We start from the raw sequence: 19,073 nt of genomic DNA on the forward strand, positions 1-19,073 counted from the left end.
CACTCATGCCAAAGCAAGCAGCACTCCCTCTCTACATCTCTCAGCATCCTTATCCTTCCTTTAGCGTTCTTGGCATGGTTATGTTTTGCTAAAGCTGAAAGCAGCAGGTGCTCTGGCTCAAGTATTTCTATATACATTTTACATTTGTCTTTAAAAAGAGGTGTGATACAACCTACATACTACCTTATGATTTCAGTCTAAATATTGACAAATTTAGCTGAATCAACAAAATTGTCAGTGACTCATGCACAGTGCCAGTCAACTGTTCACTTTCATTACAGAGGTTTGATAAGATTTTTGTCTGGTATTTTAATCAGTTCTACCAAAACTGTTTTATTTCTGGAAGTCTGTATTTCCGCTATACGGAAGCCTTGTAGTACGTGATGTACGTGTGATGTTGAATTCTGTAATGCGGTGAAAAAATAGGCCTAAGGTTCTCTGTAAGGAGGCAGGGTAAGGAGTCTATTCTTATGCACCAACCTTGAAGTTTGTGAAAGTGTGAATTAGGGGCCAGGATTAGTAGAGCATGCCCCTTCTGTATAGGGACAGGATCTGTTTGCAGTTGAGGCTGTCGAAACATGTTATGTATGAAGCCAGCCAGCACTGAAGAGACAAATAGATGAAACAAATGCATGTTTTGTGTTTATTTCGGAGCATTTTGGCTGTATTTGTGTTTGTTTTTCTGTAGCTGGGATTGCATGTGTGTGAAGATTCCTCCAAACATCATAAGTGGACTTATAGCAAAATAGCTGTTTGGGATTTATTGCTGTTTTTGGAAAGGTCATCAATAAAACTAGCTTTTTAGTAATTTAGAACTAATAAATTGTTGGAATACTTAATATCTATATGGATTAGTATCTGAATATATTGCATCATTGCAAAAGGTTCAGGCTTTTTGTTCCATTTGCTTCTCCTGCCACATTGTCCCTCCACTTCTGACCCAAAGCAAACTGTGTGAAGATTACAGTAGATGAAGGGAAAGGTTGAAGAAAACACAAAATTTCAGTAGGTTAGTAGGACAAGTTAGACGACAATGGAACTGGGTCAGCCATGCGTCTCATCCTCTTCTCCGCCCCCCCAACTCTTACACACTGTGAAAACTTTTTTACATAAAACTCCTTTCATCAAACGTGCACACCCACACATCTTCATTATAACACACCCACAAGAGCTCAAACACACCAACTGTCTACCAGCCTGCTGTTAGGGTGTTTATGACCTTGATGGCCTTAGTTCTGCACAGTGCAGCTGCTGTTAGTACATGCACATGCATACACATGCATTTGCACACACATGCTTGCATTTGTGAATATGCTCATGCATTCTGACATGCCCAAGCACACACACACACACACACACAGTGCCACCCCTCTAATATGCACACGTCCTCCGTTTTACATTCCACATTAACGATGTAATGTTTCTCTGCTGCAAAGGCTCTTACCCAACAAGAGTCCTTCAAAACAACTGATGAATGGTCATGCCACCAGGTTAAAGTCTTCATGGGTGGGCCTATCTGATCAACATGCTCTAACATGGGGCCCTTAGCCTACCAAACCATAGAATGAAAAGTTTAATGGTCACAACAGCCTGTCCTGGTTTAGTCTTACAATGAGCCATTCCCTTTTTATATGTACCCATGTCATGTCGCTCCTCAAAAAAGAAGCATATTCATAGATTGTGTTATTCAGGGTTCTCTCTGTGAAATTAGTGTTTCTTTGATCTGAGCAGCTGTGATTGACATGATGGATTGTTGTTGCATGTTAGATTTTTTTTTTTTCTCCAATGCTACTCTTCATAATCTTTTATTCTATAGAAACAGAAGCACATCTTTATTACTGTTGGGCTTCTCCCCTTCAATGTCCTGTGTAAAGACATGGTCCATCCACCCAGCTTCTGTGACAAAGAAAAAGAAAGTTTGTCTTGAAGAAAATGTATAAAAATCTATTTTAAAACCGTTAAATAAAAATTAAGAGATTGTTGGCATCTCTGTGTTCAGAAGGTATGATGATTTTTATTGTCCCACTATCATAGTTTTCATACTGTGTCCGTTAACTCTAGCAAAATCATCACTCTCCACAGCTTTGCATTACTTTCATTTGACCTTTTTTATGTTGCTTGTGATTTAATTTAACATGACTTGAGTTTATTTAAGATGTTAGTGCTTGACAAACAAAACAAAAAAAATGGTCAGATTCTGAAAAGAACCACAACAACCCAACCCCCCCCCCTTTTTTTTTTCTCTTTCCTATGAAATCCAGTTAATCCTGCTACTGCAACACTGGAAATGTAAAATCAGTCAACAACATAAACACGGGTCGTATTACACCATTGTTTTAACTTGGCATATAGTCTGAGTTTAAATATAGTTTAATGTAATCTTATGTCTTATCTAAAGTAACAGTCATAAGTGCATACTATGTTTCCAGTCATGGCACAGCTACCCCCCGAATCTGTACAGTCCAGCCCAGTCTGAGATATAAGACATACTGTTCATATAGAAGTGTGTATGTGCATGTACATGCCACACAAACAAGTGTGTATGCATATACTCGTATGTGGGGGCCACAGCTCTTTTCCTTTCATACCCTGGCTTGACTCTAATCTTATGTTTGGCTCTGCACACACCACACACACACAAACACACAGACACACACCAACATTCATCTTCATAGACAAGTCAGTCATCCCTCGCAGCTTCAACTTTGGCCCACTTCTACTGTTGTGTCCCTATATATAAATGCAAGTGAGGGAGAAAAGCAGGGGCGCGGTGAAGAGAAAGGCAGCTAGTTGGGGGGCCATTTGGATTTCCATAGCATGCCCTGGACTGGGTTCATTGAGTTCACGTGTGAACCCAGTTTGCCTGCAGAAAGGCAAGGTGGCCTGATCTGCTCCTTGCTTTGTTGAATGATGCAACACTGTATGCAGCTCTGGACATGTTCTTTGTTGAATTTATAGGAAAAGTTTAAAGCAAAAGTGGTTATGAGCATTTCTCCAAAATAAGAATACCTATATTGTTGAAGCATGCTCTCAGCACTTGAAAGAGGTGTTGTTGTTCTTTTGGCACTCACTTTATAGATCAGTAAAGAGCGGTGTGAATGGCTTCTTCTTCCTGAGAAATATAACAAATCATTTATAACTGTTAGTCAGCTTTTTTTCCTGTTCTCCTCTCTGTTTCTTATCTTTACATTTTGCTGTGTGATTCTTTATAAAAGAAATCCTTTCCCATTTTTTTTTTTTATTTTGGATTTCTTTTTCCATCAGGGCAATCTATCCATCCATAGGCCTCTTTTCAGCTGTCATATTTAGCTTTATTCCTTTCTTTGGATTCTTTTCTAATTCATTTTCAAGATGTGTTTTATATGTGCACAACGAAATATTCTATTATGTTTTTATAAGAAGTGACTTTAACATCCCAATTTGAAGACATCAGTGTTTTGGCCTAAATTAAATAGTCCTACATGTGACCACAGAAAAACTAATAACTAGCACAGTAAAATGCACAAAATTGTTTTCGCAGTACCACTGCATCGTATTAACTGAATTGCTGGCAGACCTTATTTGTCTCCTTGTAGGATAATTTAAAAGGAATGTCGACACTGAAGGGTTTTAAAGACCCAGACCTCTGCCAGAACACCACTCAATTTTAATTACTGAGCAGTAAACTCTATTTTAGTCCTGGCAGACTGAATTTGAATACACACATACACAAGGTGCTCATGTAAATGACCTTTCTACTGTCTGCATCTATTCCTTTCACTTATCAGGTGGGCCTTGGTTCAGAAAGCCAGCAGAGAAAAAGAAAGGCTCCAGCTCCTCCTCCAACTCCAACTTCCATCACCCAAGACTCTGACGACACTTCAACCCTTGCCTCTCCCACTCCCGATAGCCACACTGAAAGACCCGCCCCAGCTTGCCGCACCAAGGTGGCACAGTCAACAACAGCCTCTGATGCCTCTGTGGTGGTACAAACAGTAAAACCATCTCCTTTAAAAATAGCAATACAGCCTCCGCCTGTGTGCCATGCGACTCCGACTGCCAGTTCTCCATCCCCAAGCAGCAGCACCACTGACAGCCTCGCTGTGCAGGATTCCAGCTCTGAGCTCAGTCACAGCTTTGATGACTCAGATGCTGACCTGGAGCAGGCCGGGTCCCACTACAGCACCAGCAGTTCAGCAAATGGCTCTGTGCAGGTGCGGCCCACTACAACAAGCACCAGCAGCAGGATGGTGGAATCAACAAGCAGTACACCTGCCCCAACAAAACAAGATGTGAAATCAGACATCAGCTCCAGGTCAGACACGGAGTCGGCCCTAAATCTGAAGCTGGATGAAGTGGAGAACAACAGACATAGCGCAATAGGTAAATATTAATTAAATGGCATCACTAGATACAACAGATTTAAATAGTTTAAAATATATAAAACTTTGTTTATATAGCTTCAATCTAATAGATAATGAATTAAAGCTGGATTTAAACAGCAGGCATGTCAAGAAGGAAGGAAGGTAAGCTTGGCTGTTGATCATTGAGCTCTGACCGTGTTGGCAAAGACATTATGCCGAAGAAGTGAGGCAGTCACAATTTGCCTGTAGAGGTTTTTCAAACTGTCTGCCCTGGAGAGCTGAGCTGTCATACTCTGCATCAATATCTGAGGCTTAGACTGCCAAAGGTGACGTGCATATCCTGCTGAAAGAAAAGAAGCTGTGTGTAGGTGTATATATGTGTGTATGTCACAGCTAAAGAGCAGGAACTAGTGGAGCTGGTTTTCATCATAGCTCCTGAGACAAAAGAGTCCTTGTTTCTCACTCATTCTTATTAACGTTCTTCGTTATTTTATTTTGTTTTTTTTACCTTTTTCTTTCTACCTCTCTTTTTCTCCGATGCATGCAAAAGCTCATGCAACCCCTCAGAGCTGTCAGATATAAAGGAAGATGGATCCATCATAGTCTTTAACAGGAACTACTTGAACTTTAGATGGCCTTGAACTGATTTTCATATAACCCAGAATATTCTCAGTGGCAAAGTGAGATTAGAAGAGAGCGTTGTTTTTGACAAGGGCATACATGAAGGAGATGTAGACCCCCTTAAAGATTTTTTAAAAAAATGTGAGAGTGCCTGAAAGACAATTGGGAACAAAACATTTTGAAACGACTTGAAAAGTGATCTTTATCCATATGACCTAAGCACTAAATTGCTACTAACGCCCTTTGGAAAGACACCTTCAATCCATACATACAGTTCTGTGCTGCAGCAGTTTTTTCATTGTGAAGACAAACACTGAAATGCACACAAACAAATGCATTAAGTGTCAGTTAGCCGTTGTTATTTACTGAAGGTATTTTTTCAAAACAGATTCTATAAGTTTTCAGTGTGTTATATAGACTGATACATCATCTTTGTGTTAGCATCACATTTATAAAATGCTTCTTTTTTCATGGGATGCACACAAAAAATTAAATGAAGCTTTATGATAATTTAATATCAAAGTGTAGTAACTACCTTATACAGCCATTTAAAGCCACATACTGAACTTTGGTTGGTGGCATGTAAGGTGGTGGTGTAAAGCAAAATGCAGGTGTTACAAACTGCTCCTGGCTGAAAATGAAAAAGTTGTGAAGTGCGATTTCTCAGCCTGTGGTCACTGCAGGGCAATGAGGGCTCCATGAATGTGTATGAAGCCAATGCATCTTTCTTTCTTTTTGCCTTTGCCAGTTTCTTAGTTACATAAGTATACTAAAACCAGTATGTATACTAAAACCCAGTGTGTCAAGGAGGGTTTACTCAAAGCCAAGGTTAAACCTTTCACTTGATGGGAAATTCCACTGAATTAACACCAGAGTTCCTTGTCTTACCTTGATGTGATGCAATCACTTTAATCTCTTTAGTAGTTCTGTATATTCCAGTCTTCTAAACAGGTATGGGTCATACTGAAATGAGGCAGCACGATGTGGGTGTTTTGGAGGAATGTTGGCAACACTTTGCACTGAGAATAGACATGGCAGATTCTTATCTGTTTCATGTGCAACAATCTGATAATTCTGTCAACAAAAGCTAACGAAATGCATGGACAGTCACAATGCAATAACATGTGAACGACATCTAGTTATCCCAGGATTGTGGATGGTTTTTCAGCATCAGGCAGTTGTGCTGTGGTAAGGACTTTGAAAATAAATCACTCTTTACAAGTCTAGAAATATTTCACTTTCATATAATTTTGTTATTGCCACCCTGAAGGTGGCAGAAATGTTTAAAAAAAACAACTGTTAGCTTTAACTGGAGAAGTGTTATATCATTAGCATGTTTTTATATATCTCACAACTTTTTTGCCTTCATTAATGCACCAACTGCTTCCAAATATCCACACAGACCTTTGTAGTCATCAGGCTCCTTAGTTATGACTTATTTTGTATGTTTTCCCAGATAATTGTTGCTCTTTAATCTTTTCTGTCACAGTTTCCAGTCTAATTTTTGTGGTTACTCCTTATTGCTGCAATACAGTATTTATTATATACTCTTTTGGAAATTCATAAGAGCAGAAAGCTAGTATAATAATAGCTGCTTTAAAAAAAAGTATATTTTTAATTTGTTTTCATATGATTAACTTTTCTACAAAGCCTCATTATTTGCCTTGGGCTGTGTATTCAGTCAGTAGTTCAGCGTGTGCCTTCCAGACAAACGATACACACCTTTCTTCCTACTTCTACACATTTTTTCACTACTACACATACTGCAGAGCTCTGCCCCTAAAAACTCGAATGTCATCATCAGTAAAATTTATGATAGAAATGATAAGTACAAAACAAATGTACAACTGGTTAAATTGGGTTTTCTTGAATCAATTGTGTTTTATAAGTATGTGATCTGTTTTCATATTCCAGATTATTTAATTATGACCATCTGTACCTGCCCTGCCTGCATACTCTTTTTTTCATCCAGGAAACAGTGATCGACCAGTGCCTCCAAAACCTTGTCGTTCCCCAACCAGAGAGTCACCACAGCATGTCCCACCCCCTACCTTGTCTGTCCCTCCCTCTTCCCCCTCTCCCGTTGGGCATACAGACAGCATCTCTCTACAGGATTCCATGGAGATGAAGGAAGCAGCTCCCCAGTGTAGGTTCCCCATGGACTGCTTCTTTTCTCTCTCCCTCCTAGATGCTGCTGTCCAGTTTTGTTTTGTTTTTATTTATTTATTTAATTAGTCCCAATCAGAGTTTGAATCTATTTTGACTAATACAACCTTTTAGATGTGTGTGTCAATGTAAATAATGAACTCAGTCCTCACATGCTTTCCACCTCTCCTTTAGTGACTTGGGCATCCGAGTTTTGTTAAATGATACTGGGTCCATATGAGGTCAAGGTCCTTCATATCTATAAATGTCAATCTCTGGATCCAAAAGGTCAGGCCTGAGGTCTGCCCCAATCAACTGGAGTGCCTTTTATGTTTCATTTAAATAGTACATGAGAGCATATTAAATGCAAGGAAGAGTTTGCTGAGTGATGCTGAAGCGTGTATGGAAGCCGCCATCTCTCTTTGTACTTATTCACTACATTACCACAGCAAGTAGCCAAAAATTCACATTGGGTATTTTTATCTCACTGTATATTCTCAGTTTCATTTTCAGGACCTGTGGTCATCCCCCCACCATCCTTCTCATGTGATCCATGAACTATGTATTAATTTCAAATCTGATCTGTTCTTTCCTTTGCTCCCGTCCCCACACCCTCGTCTGTAGTGTACTGCTGTGGGCCTGTGCGTCTGCGTTCCAAACGCTCCTGAAACCTCTCTGGCTTGATCCTCTCTTCATCCTGGCAACCCTTTTTATCAGTTCCCTTTTCTTCTTCGTGGCTTGTCTTATTCCTGCTGGACTTTCCTTTGATAATGACATCACTCTCTCATCCCTCCTGAGAGCTTTTTTTCTGTCAATTATTCAGTTCTCTTGTATCTGATCTTTTTTGTGTTGCATCACGTGTTAGTAGCCAGTCTTCATTTGTTCTTTTGAAAGAAATGAAGACAAAGTTTGCTATTTAGTTTTATGTATAAAAAGAAATTCTGTTTAGTCTTTGGTGACTCCTTTTTCTTTCTTTCTTGTTTTTTTCTAAACAAATGTGTGTATATAATGTGCATGGTTTTCCATTTCACCTTGATCCACTGGGTGCCAGTGGTTATGCATGACATCAGAGTTGAGTTATAAGTGGGAACACAGAACGTGGTCAGAGGACAGTGATGCAAGATTACGTGATATCAGCAAATACATGCGATAGCTGCAGATCAATAGGTAGATGGTGTATGTCTCTTTCAGTGCCTCATATTGTGGCTTGGTTTGGAAACATGAAGGAATGCTGAAGGTTGTGATATTATGGCAGGTGATAATATGTGTGAAACATGTTACTTTTAGGTCATAAATGCTCATATTTTATACAAACAATATATGAAATGCAAGAACTCTTTAAAAAAACACTTTTCAGAAAAGACTCATGCATGCATGACCATTTGTTGTGTGTTGGTTGTTATAATGTAGGTTATGTTAGAGCTTCACAGCTTGCTAGGAATCCAAAATTCAAATGTCCTATAATAGTGTGTTTGTTTTTCTGGATTCTGATCTTAAAGTTGGGGCTGCAAAAAATGATTAAATAATTTTGCATGGAGGCTTCTTTGTAAAAACTTGTTCTGTATTTTTTGAATGCAAGTATTCTGGTACAATAGAATTGAATGAAATGAAGTTGAATTTTACATTTCTTAAATGAGGACTTTTTGTTTTTGGTTCAGATCTGATTATATTTCTATTATGCAGCAAGTCAGTTTTTATGACTCATGCGTTTCATTATAAATCTGCAGCTTTGAATCCACTGAGGTATGGTGCATTTCTATGCCTGGTAAGGTGCTGTGTACTAATTGGATATGAAGACGTGTTAATGTTTCTGTTGTCACTGAAGAAGTGAATGTGTGTTTTGAAGATATTTTTATTTAAACAAATAAAGGCTGGATGAAGGGGGCAGGATTTTGATTTGGCTCTGTGCATGGATTTACATGGTCAGATTGGGACATGTCACATTTTGAAGACACACTTTTGTTTGGCTTTAACAGAAGCATGTGCTTAAGGTCTTTTCGGGTTGAAGGTTTGTGTGCAAGCATGTAGGAGGGCATTACTTGGTTAGTGTGCATACGGCATGTGTGCACTTCTGAGTGTTTTATGTGTGTGAATGTGTGATGGTTGTGGCTGTAACTGGAATGACTGAGCAGTTGCTGGGAAGGAGCTGGGAGGACAGCCCTGTGAGTCATCACCACATCTCCTGGAACTGACTGTGCTTCACACACCATTATGTCCGGAGCTGAAAACAACAGGCCTAGCACACACACATACTCACACATGAAGACATTTTTAAGCAGCACAATGCATGTGTAAACTCATACTCACCCTCACCCACACCTGATATTAAAAAAACAGAGTCAGTCGCTGTTCAATTAATTTTAAAGAATCCCCTGTTGAATTCTCAGGCCTTTTCAAGCTGGCAGGGCTGCCAAAAACATGACAACTTGTACATTGATTTTTATTCCCTTGGGCTTGAGTTAAGCAAGATCATTGACACTGTATTTAAGTTTTCCAAAACCCACAGGACTGACTAAAGCATGAGTGTACCAAAGCGATGAGTGGGTATGAGGCAATACTATCTTTGCCTTGAACCTAAAACAGTCTGGTAGAAATCTAATTAAGAGTTTGTTTATAGTAAGTCCACCCACACATCATTGAAGATATTTTATCAAGCCACAAGAAGCCATGCTCCAAGCTTGTTTGGTATATTTGGGTTGTGCTTTCTGGTTTGTGTGTGCATGTGTGTGTGGCTGCAGAATGAATGTTGATACTACCGTAAATACATCCACTGTTTTTTATTATCCTCTTTTTTTCCCTTCCTTGATCTTAACTCTGCACCCTTTCTTCTGCTTCTGCTTCTTGTGCTCTGCTAGGAGTCTGACCCTGATGAACACAGTTTATACACCTCTCCGCCATTCCGACTCCTCTTCATACATTAAATAAAACCAGTGGATTGCCTTGTTGCTAACCATGGCTAACACTTTAGAATGAGGTGATAACACTGTATACTGACACAAAGGTTTATTTGTCCTCTTCCAGCTTGGCTTCATTCCATGCAGAGCTCCACAGCCAGTGGCCAGAAACAAGAAACTAAATCGCCTGAGACTCTGTCTTTGGATAGCAGCAGCAGTGGCAGCAGCTTGCGGGACAATGGTTTTACAGCTGGTATGGCAGAGGGCGAGGATTCAGGCATCGTCAGTTCCCTTTCTGATACTCAGCCCACCTCCCCGGAAGGGAGTTTATCCCTGGATGGAAGAAGTGGAGGAGAGAAACTAATGGGACCACAGCAGGACATTTCCAGCGACAGCGATGAGGGATGCGCCACCTGGGGATCGATGCACAGGTAAAGAGGAAGTCATGGGCATCACAGATGGTGAAACATGGAAGTAGGTAGTGCAGGGGTGAGGGGGCTACAAGTAAAATGTAGCTGACCAACATGTGATCCATGTTTATGTTTAATATGCAATATTGGTTAATAAAGTGATGTACATTAAAACCTTTGCATTGTTCTTACAATATAAAAACCTTATTGTCGTCCTAATTTGTTTGTCATGATTCCAGGATCATTCTTTCCAGTGCTTATAGCCTAGCCACTAATAAATAAAACCTGCTTGAAAATATTTAGATTAGGATTCTTCCATGTGGCGAAGTACCTCTTACACCCGTATTTTCTCATGGAATAATCCTTCACTGTTTTATCCAACTTAAATCTTCCACTTTTTTTTTTTTTTTTTACTGTGCCAGCAGTAGTCCAATAAGCCAAAGTACCTCCCTTTATGTTGTATGTGAGTTAGGGCCAAAGCTGGCACCCTCAGTGTTTTGTACTGGTCCTTCATAGTTACGATTCTAGGCATTATTCAAAGGTTTATTTGGAAAATTAATCCTGTTCCAGATCACTTTATGCCTTTTAAGTTGTGTATGGTTGTGTTCCCAGACCAAGGATCTTGGATTGATTCTTTAACTCTAAGAAACAAAATGAATCCAGAGTTTGGCCTGATGCTCCTGGCTTCTCAGTATTCCAGGAAAGCACTATGACCCTGTTTTCTCAGAATTGTTGAGGAAAAGAGGACCAGTCCAAGTCGCTTAGAAGATAAATTTTATTTGGTTTGGCTTCCCTGCTGCAATTTGTTATGGCTAATATGACACTAATTCATGAGAATGCTCTGTTTAACTCTTGGAGAAAAGTGGGGCGATTTGAACTGTGGTAATTTTACCTTTACTATTTTCAAAGCCAATAGGCTATGGAAAAAGTCTATTTTATTGGACCACAATAAATAATCATTTTTACTTTATTTATTTATTTTATTTGTTTTACTTAACTGGATTTACCCATTTAGTTTTGTGCTTTATTAGTAAGGAGAAAGGTTCTAAAAGTAAAAATATGAAAGAAGCAGTTCATAACATCTGTTAATTACCAACTGCCCCAATATAACAATCTCCTTTTTTTATTTACATTACAGATGTTGAAAACCCTGCTTGTGTCTTTTCACTTGTTTATGTGTGCATTTGTTGTCCTGACACTTTTTTATACATTTCCCTCAGGCACAATGTCACCAGCACCCAGGCACAGTCATTCAGCTCTAAAGATGACTCAGAACTCACAAACCAGCTCCATCAGACTCTGGCAGATTTTGAAGGCAAACTTGCAGGTGAAGGGATGAGGGTGCTGTCAAAAAGGCACAGTGCAGCTTAAATGTATTTCTTTTTTTCGATGCAGCTGTCTGATTGTGTAACTTGCAGTGTAAATGTGTTGGATGATGTAAAAGTGCATTAAAATGTTCATATTAATAGCCATGGTTGTATATCTATGAATTGAAAATGTCTATAAATCTAAAGTAAAATGTTTTTATCTCTTGATTTGTTCCCTTTTTTCCAGACCATGTACAAATTGTCTCAGGAAAAGAGTCCCTTTACACAATTTCCACTAGCAGTGATGAAGTGCCTGTGTCTGTAGTGGACATGGATGTGCCAGTTACAGCCATAGATGAGGTGCTGGAGGAGTATGAACATAATATTGTAGAACATGAGGTGACATCACCTACCAGGACTGAGGCTGTTGGCAGTGAAGGTATGAGTAACACTAGACACTACAGTTAAAAGCCTTTTGTGTAGTTTTTTTTCTATTGTATTGACTTTTTTTCCTTCTTATCATAGGTTCAGCCTTTTGCCAGTCCAATGTCGAGTCACAGAACAAAAACAACAATGCTTATACAGCTGCTGTCAGTGATAAAAGAAGCACTGCATATGTCAAGCAGTTGTATCAATCAGAGCAGCACAGTACATCATGGGTGGACAAATCTACAGGGGGTAAAAAGGAAGAAAAGATACTAGAGGTTCAAATGAAAGAGATGAGTTTTGTCGATACTAGAAGTGTGAAAGAGGATAAACAAACATTAGCAGTAAAATCTAATGTTGACCTACAGAAAGACGGCAAGAACGCTAAGATCATCCCTGATCCTGTTAAAAGTAAAACTCAGTCGTTTCAGGTCAAAAAACCTGATCCTCCACCAGCAATTCGGAGAACAGTGTCTACAGAAAAAGATGAGATGGACAGAGGTCATCCAGGCTACTCTAGTTCTAACTCTTCATCTGGAAAAATTACTCCCAACGTCACATCACGCTTTGGTATGAAAACATTTACCGTGGTCCCTCCCAAACCCTCCATCATGCATGATGGTACGTCACAGTCAGCTGTCACAGTAACCCCTTGTGCCATTAAAATTGATGATCAAGGAAATATGGTGAGAGCGGGTCTCTCGCATAATAATGTTAAACAGTCATCTAAATCAGAGATTAATGACTCTTCCCCTCTTCATGAAAAAGCCAAAGCTTTTTGGAGCTCAAATGAAAAACAAGAAAATGCTGGGGCAGCAATAAAAGGTCTGATTGATAAGACTAAGGACAGCGTAAATGGCCTTGACAGTGCTCCTGCTGGTGGCCTGGAGGCCACATTGAGGACCAGTAACACAGAGCACCAGAAAACACAGAGTACAGTTTCCAAGCCTGCAGAGATGGTCCAGCTGAAAGTGGTGGTTGCAGAAGAAGGAGCTAAAGAGCCTGTGAAAGTTGTAAACAAAGAGTGGGCTGAGATGGAGAACAAGATTTCAATGCCCAAAAATGTTCAGCGGCCAAGTGATAAACCTTCCCTTCCTCCTCCACTGCTTCCAGAATTTAAAAGGGACCTGTCCTTCCTTAAACCATCCAGACGAACCTCAAGCCAATATGTGGCATCTGCCATCTCTAAATACACCCCAAAGAGCTCAGCTAAACCAAGCAACGTTCCTAAAGTCCCTGACTTCTCTCCATCTACAATAACAGAAGCTGGGGCTGGTTTCCAGAGAAGGGGTCGGTCTGTACATGTGACTCCGCTCCAATCTACCCCCTCATCTTTATCAGATAATAAGGAGAATGTCTCCACTTCTACACCCAACCCCCCTGGTCCCAAGAGGTCTGTGAGCTACCCAGAGCATGTGTCAGATACTCAGAGATCTTTTGGGGAAATGAAATTGGACAGGAGGGTGTTTGAAAATTGTGCTGTATCCTCCAAAGGAGGTTCTTCTGATATGTTGGACACTGAAACAGCAAAGAATAATCACTGTCAGTCCAATGGATCCACCCAGATACGATCGAATGGCAGTAATAGTGAAGATCATTTTAAACACGTTCGACCCAGAAGCCCCAGCCCTGCAACAAACAGTCCTCTGCACTCATTGTGTAAACCACCCACAGCCCCAAAGATCACATCTCAAAGCCATGTAAGTGTAAGTAAACCTTGAATTTAAAATAGAGATTTGATTTATTAACACTAACAAAATTTTCAACAGAATTGTGATTGTAAGTTACAGGGCTCGAAGGACACAACGAAGGCACCCACTCACCTAACCCCAGATGACAAACTGCAGCCTTCAGTCCCAGTTTCACACAGTGATGTGACCCCTGGACCTCCAGCAGTAACAGTGTTTGGGCCCATTAAAAAGGTCAAGCCAGTCATCTATAGATCTGTTGAAAAGGAGACATCTCTGCACAGCAATCTGATGGAGGCAATCCTGACAGGTGGAGGCAAGGATAGACTCAAGAAGGTGAGATCAAGCTAATTAGCATTTAGACTGTAACAGAATAAACTAATCTAATGGTTTAAACTAAATCTGCAACAAATATTTTGCATTGGTTGGAAATGAGGAAAGGATTCTGACTTACTGCACTCTATTGTACCGTTAGATATCTGCTTCTGGCCCCAGCAAGCTGAAGAAAGCGACTTATGTTGAAGAGGAAAATGAAAGATCTGCTCTTCTGGCTGCTATTAGAGCCCAGAGCAACACAGGCAGGCTGAGGAAGGTAAAATAGTTTTGCTGGCTGTTTAAGTACTATCACGCTGCTACTGTATTCTCATTAATACCCAGGGGGCTTTGAGGAGAGATAAAGCTCTTGCCCTGAAAAGTCACAGCAGGGCTACATCTTTTATTTATGACTTTGCAATCTGTATGTACTCTCTTTCAATGATTTCTTCACTTTCATGCTCACAGAGATACTAAACCTTCTACCGCTGAAGGATTCCTTGACTTTTACCTCTCACATCACAGGCATATACAGAATGCCTTACACACATCTTGACATGCCATCGTGAACTAGCGTGACTGTACACAATGCAAACTTAAGTATTAGATGGCGTATGTTTTTATAAAAGATGCTTTGAATGTTAAATTCCTGCTTGTGTTCTGTGAGCATCTTTGGATCTTGCACTGTTGTGTAGGAAAGGGAAGCTTGCATGGGTGTTTATTTTCATCCCTCTGTGTGGACACTGAGCTGTGATTTGCTGTCATGTGAGAACCCATGTAGAATAAAAGAAGCAGATGTGCTGCTGTTGCTTAAACGTCTGTGGTTATATTCTGAAGGTTCCTCACCAGAAGAGGAATCTCTTTTGAATGCTGCATGACTAAATCAGACCCCAATTGTCCTTCTTAACAAAAGTGGTTAAATAAATACAGCTAAGTAGTTGTACACAATGGGTTTGCATCAGTAAATAGAATAAACTTGTGTAAAACATAAAATAGATTATTTGTTGTAAACACCAGCCTACCTCATAGGATTGTGTGCCGATATTTGGAATAATTTCTTTGTGTCTACAGACAAAATCTGAGGCTGCCAATGAGCTTGAAGAGTTCAGGAAGGCAACCTCTGATGAGGAGAGAAGTGCAAGCTCTTCCTCTTCTCCTCCCTCTTTGACCTGTTCCTCCCCTGCCTTTGTTCCACCACCACCTCCACCTGTAGTTGCACCTCCACCTCCGCCACCTGTCTTGCCCCTGGGTAAGCCTAGTACTTTGGGACATCCAAATGCTAATGCGGCCATGAATCCTGCCTTGGCCAGAGAGGCTATGCTGGAGGCTATTCGCTCTGGATCAGCTGCTGAGAGGCTCAAAAAGGTAAATCCAGAAAAAAATACAGCATCCACAATCTTTATCTAGTATGAATGAGTATTGTTGGAACTTTATTAAGTTTGTTTATAGAAGCTGAGTAATGAAAGAACATCTTACACTTCCAGTTAGGGAAAGGATATACCCATGTCATCTTTTAATCTGCAGATGTAGGAAGAATGTATAAAAGCAGAATCAGAACAGAGTGAGGCAAGAAACCAAGAGACAGCAACAGAAACACACACTGAGTTGAAGCAGGGCCCTCTCTCATCTCACAGCTTTGGTCTGGTTTCATATGTCTTGTTCCTGCAGCCCAGCCAGGAAACTGGAGATGAATTGCAAAACTGCAACACATACACATCTTAATCTGACAGTCCTACTGTGCTGTTGTTTGGACATTTTGAACAGGGTACAGTTCAGCTTGAGGTCAGCAGCAGTAAAAAAAAGAAAAACCACAAAGATGAAGAATTTGGAAGTAATTAAATGTTCTTTGTAGTGTGCCATAAACTACTGTTTCTGCCATTACCATAAATGAGAAAAACAAAAGTGATGTGTTGTGCTTCTTTTAACTAGGTCTCTGTGCCTACAAAGACCGTCCAAGTGAACGGCAGACTGGGAACCATTCAAGCAACCTCATCGACAGTCTCTCAACGCTAAGTGGGGACTCCCTCATCACAGCAAAAAAGAATCACTCTTCATATTTAAGTTTTAATTTAGTTACATTTTTAAACTGTGCTGTTGTAACAAGCTGGTTGAAACCTGGATCAAGTGATAAATATTTAGTTAAAGATTTTGCACTTATAGAATAGGACAAATAAAGATTTGATGTTATCTAGATGTACTAGATAAAGAAGCTGAGGCCTTATGCTTAAACTGATACAGTCTGTAGAGGAACAGCAGGACAGAGATATCATTTTAATTGTCATTATGCTTTCACTTCTGTTAAACTAAAGCAGGAAGCACTTTTAGTGGCCTGAGAAGGGTGTCATAGGTAATGCGTGCAGTTGATGTCACCCACAGTATCAGATCATTCAGCCTCTAACAACTTTATGAAAAATGTTTGTGTCCAACTTTCTAACATGCTGTTGTTCCTTCCTTTATCTTGCCATGTGTACTTTAATTCAGTGGTTGAAAGCAGAACATTGTACAAAATTATGTGCCAATGAAAGCTAATGTAACAGTACATGAAACTTTGTTCAATTTTTGTTGATCTTAATTTTTTTATTTGCCTTTACTACAGTAAGTTATGGATGCCTTATACTGTTGCTCACACAGTATTATGTATATGATGTTTGCTATACAGATTCTATGTAGGGTTTAATAAGTTGAATATGATGATGGTTCCAGATATGGACTACTTTCTATTTAATTTCCACAATGTATGAATATTTAAAACATACATACACTTAAGAAAACCATGAGGAGATTCATGGTGATGCTTGAAGGGTCACTTTTTTTGCAGGATTTTGTTTGTTATGCCAACCTCTGCAGTTCCTGGCCATTGGAAGACAGAAATGGTGATGAATGCCTTGTGCCTGTTAGTTTAATATCTTCATGTTTTAGATTCTAACTTTTTTTTTTTTAATTTGTGCTGCTGTTAGAAATCTAAAGATTGACAAGCATAATTAGTAACCCACAGAAATTTAGTTTCTTTTGCTCTTTTTTTTCCCCTTTGCTTTATGTTGAAAAAGCTTAGATGAATTCTCTTGACATGTAAACAGTTTTGAGGCACTGTTATTGATATATATGGTGAAGATCACCATTAGAAAAGTAATTACCACTATATAATGGATATTTTATATAAGTCAGCAGTTGTAGGAAAGCTGGACTAAGTCATGTATTGTCTTAATTTAAGCATTTTTGCTTTTCATTATACTCATCTGTCAGGTTTATCAAGTGGAGGAGCTATGAAGGGGAGTGGATGTTGCCTTTAAGTGGTAGACGCTAGTTGAGGTTGGATGTCTGTGCTAAATCATCTTTAGATTGAAGATAAACTGCATCAGGTAGAAATGTTTGCTGCTGCATATTTTGAGGTCATTTTGATTTACAGTATTTGCTTCAGTTTCAGCTCTCAAATCATTTTCTCAAAATTTATTTGGATCATTTACTGATAATTTCATTTCTGCAAGTTGGTTTCTTCCACTGGAATGACTACAGCACAGTGTAGCAGTTTCATTTTTTTAATCTTTGAGATATTGTGATCGATTTGATTTATATCACCAATAACGTCAACATTTTATAAGCTATTTTTTTTCTTTCATGGTAAGATTGCACAGTTATTTTTGTTTAGCCCAAAATTTTTTGATTCAATAAATAACTTTGTTATCAAGCAAACAATTCAGCTGGTTTTCATTCATCCATCCATCCATGAGAAGTGGTAGATTTGCCCACACAAACTGCAATGAGACTGTGGTCATCATGCTGTTGTTATGAAATATATTGTAACCTCACCACCGCACCACAGATGAGCCACTATTCCAGGCAGCAGCTCATGGCCCTGACTCATCACTATGTGGTCACACAGAATCCCTCTCAAAGAATGGACCCTGCGTTCCTGATTCCTGACATGTTAGTCACTGTTCCACTCCACTGTCCCCCAGATCCAAATAAATGATGCAAATACCCCCATTAGATGCAACATCAAATACACAGTTCACATTCTGTTCTGTAATAGTGTTCCATCTCTTCAATGCAACGGTGTCCACATATAAAACGTTAAACTAAACTTTAATTTTAAGGGAATTTCAGCATTGAATAAGTCAGTACAGAGGGGTGATCTTGGCTATGTTGGCCAGAAAACTTGAAATTCCTGCAGGGACCACAGGCTCTTTAGTGGGTTAAAATTCATGCTCATTTTACAGCCATTCTAATCTGCCTTACAAATATGTGAAGGGTGTGTATGTGTGGGTGGCTGTCCGTGTTTGGGGGTGGGTGTGAGTTATATTTTTGTTGCAAATATGTATGTGTGCACAGGCTTGTGCCTGCTCTAGTTCCAAACCATTTTAACCATGCTGCCAATGTAAACAACCTCTGAATCAAGATTTACCAGAAGGTCACACCACATAATGCAGCAGAAATATGTTATTTCAGCTCTGGCTTTGGTTTTGCCTTTTGCTGACCAAACTGGTTGGTTTTTACTTGTTGCTGTAAGAGTTTTCACAAGCAGGGCTTAGATTACACGCCGCAATGCCAAAACACATGTTAACAGAATGTACATTCTATGGTTTGCTTAAATACAAATGGGGAGAAAATGAGTAGATTCACATTTACCTTTTCCATTCATCAAGCTGTAAGTTATAAAAAAAAAATGATCTGAAATCTTATGGTTTTATGTTACTCTGATGAATTCGCCTTGACTGACTTATGAGTGACAAAAACAGTGACATCAACTATCAGCTGGAGTTTGTTTTAATATGTTCCGTAGTCTCTTATGTATCTCATCCATCAAGCTGAACAAAAGCCTAGCATGCTATTGAATGTAAAACCATCTAAGTTTGTGTTTACATCACAATGCCAGACTTTAAAGGAATACTTTGAAGCACCCCGGTTATGAGTGACATGATATGTTTCT

The 19,073-nt window shown here is 39.5% G+C and overlaps 1 protein-coding gene across 7 annotated transcripts in view; it reads left to right on the top strand.

Annotated features, from left to right (window-relative positions):
* The window catches only part of cobl (cordon-bleu WH2 repeat protein), a 52,382-nt gene extending 34,557 nt beyond the window's left edge, over window positions 1-17,825 (top strand). For 4 of the 7 annotated variants that reach the window (XM_041987026.1, XM_041987030.1, XM_041987029.1 and 1 more), the window contains 10 exons: window positions 3,768-4,362; window positions 6,937-7,110; window positions 10,131-10,434; window positions 11,634-11,740; window positions 11,968-12,159; window positions 12,246-13,852; window positions 13,937-14,170; window positions 14,310-14,426; window positions 15,218-15,511; window positions 16,076-17,825. In XM_041987026.1, coding sequence (XP_041842960.1) covers window positions 3,768-4,362; window positions 6,937-7,110; window positions 10,131-10,434; window positions 11,634-11,740; window positions 11,968-12,159; window positions 12,246-13,852; window positions 13,937-14,170; window positions 14,310-14,426; window positions 15,218-15,511; window positions 16,076-16,159 — 3,708 coding nt within the window. In that variant the 3' untranslated portion in view covers window positions 16,160-17,825. The other 3 variants (XM_041987031.1, XM_041987027.1, XM_041987032.1) reach the window with 3 other exon arrangements.
* The last annotated feature ends 1,248 nt before the right edge of the window (window positions 17,826-19,073 follow it).

This window comes from Melanotaenia boesemani, chromosome 6 (genome assembly GCF_017639745.1).
Source record: "Melanotaenia boesemani isolate fMelBoe1 chromosome 6, fMelBoe1.pri, whole genome shotgun sequence".
NCBI lineage: Eukaryota > Metazoa > Chordata > Actinopteri > Atheriniformes > Melanotaeniidae > Melanotaenia > Melanotaenia boesemani.